Genomic DNA, 5,205 nt, shown 5'->3' with positions numbered 1-5,205 from the left:
TGTAGCAGATATGAACAAAGACATACTGAGTGGTCTATTCTTAAAGCATTTATTTGGCTCAATTCCTTCATGTGGCACACAACATACACTGTATATGCAATATGCTGTTACAGTCTAAACCTGACATACCTGCTGAGTATATGGAACTTCCTATTATGCTTGATAATAAACTGTCTATAAAATGCAGTATTCAGAATATGTACAGTACAGGAAATGTCAGTCAAATATCACTATTACAAAGAAAAAAGCTTTTAATTAAATTTTCTGTTGTTAAAGTGCAGTATTGACTTTTAAAGTTTGACCCAAAGCGCACAGAAACCGACTATCGCAGGACATTTTAATGTTAAAACATTCATCATGTCTCACACACAAGCCAGACAGCATTCAGAGCACATTAAGGCACGGTTGAGAATACACTCGGACACGTCCTGATAGAGGGACAAAAACAAGCCTTTCTATGAGCAGAGTGTGATTGAACTGATGAGCAACAGAGCTGATTTGAGCATCAGATTCCCAATGGTTTCCTAATGGAGCAAAGAATTACACGACACTCCTGAACCACTACACAATACAATTCAATAATAGCTGTCTGATGATACTGTTGTGTGTGGAGCTCTTCTTAACGCTCATCTTCTCCATGTACTGAGATGGTCTGTTGGATTACAGCATTGTGACGGACAGTCTTTTGCTGCAAATGATAATGCTCACAAAATGTCTGTTCTCTAGTTTAAAAACTCCACACTTCTCTCTGATTTCCAACATTTCGACTTTCTTTAACTCTTTCATACCATCATCCTCCACTTCCTGCTGCTTTGCTTTGCTCCATTCATTTTCCTGATTTAAAGTCGAGAGCCAACAGTCACCTGTGTCACAACTCTCTTCTCAACACATGTTCACGTTTATCGTTTAGTCTGCATGCAAAAGACCTGCAACCAATAACTAAACCTTTTATTAGATCGCTTTTATCATGATAACGTGTCCAGTTATGTTTGTGTTTTAGTACAGTGAGAGCTATAATAAACAAAAACAATAAACATAACTGACATTTGTTATAATTTTTTTTTTTTTACTTTAAGCCTGTGAAAATGAAAGCTGAATGTCTGCAGTTATCGGATGATTTCAGTTATCAGTAATCTCTATTCTGAATTGTCGGCATATTTCCCCCAAAAGATGTTACGATATTTGACAGTTACTCTGCTAGCTGTTAGTATTGGTTTCACCGTGTACCAGCCATGGTTGTTATTATACAATAAAATAATTAGGGACAAAATATTAAGTCCTTTTTGCAAGATTTGACAAGGATACAATTAAAATACAAAACAAGGTTTATGTTTCAAGCACAGATCAAGACAAAAGCTGACACTGTCAGACAATGCAATATATCAATTATTTTACATGTATTAAATCATACAATATGTATATATATATATATATATATATCACTTCTATTAAAGATGTTTACATGTGAATACAGTAAATTGAAAAGAAAAAATGAGAGTTTGAATGAACAGATGGTTGGTTATGCGATATGGAGTGTGTACTCTGTCATTTGGATGCTTCTATCAGGAACAGCCTGTGAATGAAGATGATCACCAGCTGAAGAGAGAGTTCTGTCCTAACGCCATGAAGTAGATCTGACTGCATCCACCCGACTGCACCGACGCAAAAAACACCTGCACACACACGCACACGCACACACAGACACAGACACAGACATGCACGCACGCACAGACACAGACACAGACATGCACGCACACACAGACACAGACACAGACATGCACGCACACACAGACACAGACACAGACATGCACGCACACACAGACACAGACACAGACATGCACGCACACACAGACACAGACACAGACATGCACGCACACACAGACACAGACACAGACATGCACGCACACACAGACACAGACACAGACATGCACGCACGCACGCACGCACACACACACAGGCTTTCCATTTCTATGCTTCATGTGTCATGCTTTTTAGCCATTTATATGCTTATGATGCTTATAACAGTTCTTTGTTCTGGTAGAATAATCTGTAGAGATTTTCTGTAGGGATGCACGATATTATCGGAACGTTATCGGAATCAGCCGATGAAGGCTTAAAACATAAGATTCTCTGTTTTGAATCATGCCTTATTTTGAGAATGCATATACAGAATAGAGCATCCGGTGTGCGACAGTCAACAGTCACTAGTGATAACAACAGAAATAACATTAGGATTGTGTTTCTGAATATATAAAGCACTAGTGCACACAAACACACACACACACACACACACAGACACAGACATGCACGCACACACACCCACACACACAGACACAGACACAGACATGCACGCACGCACGCACGCACACACACACAGGCTTTCCATTTCTATGCTTCATGTGTCATGCTTTTTAGCCATTTATATGCTTATGATGCTTATAACAGTTCTTTGTTCTGGTAGAATAATCTGTAGAGATTTTCTGTAGGGATGCACGATATTATCGGAACGTTATCGGAATCAGCCGATGAAGGCTTAAAACATAAGATTCTCTGTTTTGAATCATGCCTTATTTTGAGAATGCATATACAGAATAGAGCATCCGGTGTGCGACAGTCAACAGTCACTAGTGATAACAACAGAAATAACATTAGGATTGTGTTTCTGAATATATAAAGCACTAGTGCGTTCAGCAGCAGCCTCCCCCCATTCCTAATGCCTTTCATTTATTTAGGGGGCGCTGTTGGCCTACTTGTAATAAAATGAAAAGTAAAATACACAAATAACATTAGGATTGTGATTCTGAATATATAAAGCAGTAACTAATGTCATAAAATCATGAGCCTGTTTTGATTTAAAGGTCAGAAGCTATAGCTTACATCAATAAAAATCACAAACCTGACACTTATAAATTAAATAATTATATATATACAGATTTATTCATTCATGTGAAATATATTTTTTCGAATTGATTCTGAAAACTGAAATACAAGGAGCTCTAAAAGATTGTTTTAAATTTTTACAGCTTTTTGTTTTGCTTTATACCATCTATTAATGTTAAATCTTCCAATAAAATGTTAAGGTTTCAACTGCATCTGTCTGAAAATAATAAAAAAACAGCAGAGATTGATTTTATTATAGTTATTTTCAAAGCTTTCAATGTACTCTCATTAAAAAAAAAAGAACTTTAATAATGTTTATTAGGTCTAACAAATGTTTTTTTTTTGCTCAAATTTAACCAAAATTAAAAATAATGTGTTTATAATTGATAAGACTTTACGTTGTTTCCAAACAAAAGCAAATATATATCGGTATCAGCATCGGTTATCGGCTAAAATGATTTGAAAAATATCGGCATATCGGATATCGGATATCGGCAAAAATCCAATATCATGCATCCCTAATGTCCTGCATTTCTAAATGTGATATTACACAAGCATATAGAGATGTTTTCTCACTTTATCGTTTCTCTCACACAGGAACTTGAGTTTCTGAGCCTTCTTGTGCATGAAGACTCCCTCTAGACTGCCAGTCGTGGCGGACCTCAGCTCGATGGCTTTCTCTCCCCATCCCATCACTTGATTCGACTGAAGGTAAGCTGCAGATCAACAACAACATCACATCAACCAGAGCCACGAATAAACACCACCAGCTTATTCAGTTCAGTAAAGCTGAGATGATCTGGAACAAACTGTGTTTGTTAACATCAGCAAATCTGAACAAGAATGAGTCCAGTTTCAACACCACATCTGCATATTGATCTGAACGATACGAACAGTGATCAGCTCGGCCGAGTAGCTTTAAAAAAAATCCTCTTCATCATTAATCGATTTATACATGATTCGTGATTTATGATGCTATATTATCAGAGGTTGTGTGTTTGTTTTTGGAACTGGTTGATCGGAGGCCTCATTGAACTGAGCTCATGCACCGGTTTTTGATTGAAAAAGCATTATTTGTGGGTAATTTTGGATGTTCATTTTTGACCCGGAAGTGTAGGAAAGTAAAAAAAACAAACGAAAGAAAAGAATTATCTACACATTTCTAGAAAGTTGCTATATCCTATAGTTTTTCTGAATCTGAGCATGACTGTGACTGGGCCGTACACATGAGTGTTCAATAAACATCAAGATAACAGTTAATGACAGTTCAGACACAGTAGGGGCTGTTATTTTGTCTAGTCATGGCACTTTTATTTGCACTCTAAATTCAAGTTTTTAACCCTTTTATTGTTGACAGTTTTCCACACTGGCCAGTAAAGTTCCTAAACTAAAGTGCTTTTAGTGTGTCAGCAGCAGATCCTGATGACCGGCTAGTGCTGTCCAGCTCCACTTATCTGGTCCAAATGGACTCAACCAACAACTTCAGGATTAAAAGTAAGCAACTCCAGGCTTCGTGGGGTTATTCGCTTGATTCCTTCATTCATAGTGCTTTGCTGCCTGATGGGAAACATTACCCAGACTGATGTGCTCTTTCATCAGTATAGAGTTATTCAGAATAGACTCTTTCATATTCTGGTATAGAGTGCATGTCTAGAGAATCAGAGATTCATCAGTGGAGGGAGGGTTTCTTGTGTCCTTGTATAACAGCAGCAACCAGTGCTGAGAATCCAAATATTAATCTTACTTATTACTTATTATAGCTGCAGTGTGTCATTCATGTGCTACTCCAAGTTCAGTAGTCATACGTCAAAAAAAACGTATTTAGACACTTTGCAGATGGAAACAACTGAGAGATGAAGCCTCTTCTAAGAAACGCTGTTTTAATCAGGGTTCCCACTCTTTCATGAACACCAGATTCAAGGACTTTCAAGGACTTTTTAAAGCACCCTTTATTTTATATCAAGCACCTATCAAATTCACACCCCAGCATATGTAGTGTCATGAAAGACCTTACATTTCTTAACAGTTCACTTACACTTAACATTTACATTAAACATTTCAGAGTAATAAAGTTTTGAATGTGTAGGTTTCATAAATTTAGACCGTTTTGAGCAGTCGTGTTCAAAGGAATTTAATGAAATCCATTGAAGTCAGTACTGGTAATATTCAAATACAATTTCTAAAATATTGATAAAATATGCATCAAACTGGTTTTTGCTGTAGTTCTTGTACAAGATTTAAATTTGAAAGAATTTCTCAATTTTTAAATGAATAAAAAGTGGTTAAATGTTGAAATAACATGGTAAAACCTGTTAACATAAAAAA

At 36.7% G+C, this 5,205-nt stretch overlaps 1 protein-coding gene across 1 annotated transcript in view; it reads right to left on the bottom strand.

Annotated features, from left to right (window-relative positions):
- Positions 1–35: 35 nt before the first annotated feature.
- The window catches only part of LOC107688581 (mitogen-activated protein kinase kinase kinase kinase 4-like), a 55,290-nt gene continuing 50,120 nt past the window's right edge, over positions 36–5,205 (bottom strand). The window contains exons 32-33 of the mRNA XM_016486287.1: positions 3,457–3,596; positions 36–1,673 (exon numbers count right to left, since the gene is read on the bottom strand). Coding sequence (XP_016341773.1) covers positions 1,590–1,673; positions 3,457–3,596 — 224 coding nt within the window. The 3' untranslated portion in view covers positions 36–1,589. The remainder of the gene's footprint in view (positions 1,674–3,456; positions 3,597–5,205) is intronic.

The sequence above is a fragment of the Sinocyclocheilus anshuiensis genome, unplaced genomic scaffold, assembly GCF_001515605.1.
Source record: "Sinocyclocheilus anshuiensis isolate Anshui unplaced genomic scaffold, SAMN03320099.WGS_v1.1 scaffold557, whole genome shotgun sequence".
Taxonomy (NCBI): Eukaryota; Metazoa; Chordata; class Actinopteri; order Cypriniformes; family Cyprinidae; genus Sinocyclocheilus; species Sinocyclocheilus anshuiensis.
The sequence above is the reverse complement of the archived record's forward strand: the minus strand, read 5'-3'. Positions and strand labels throughout refer to the sequence as shown.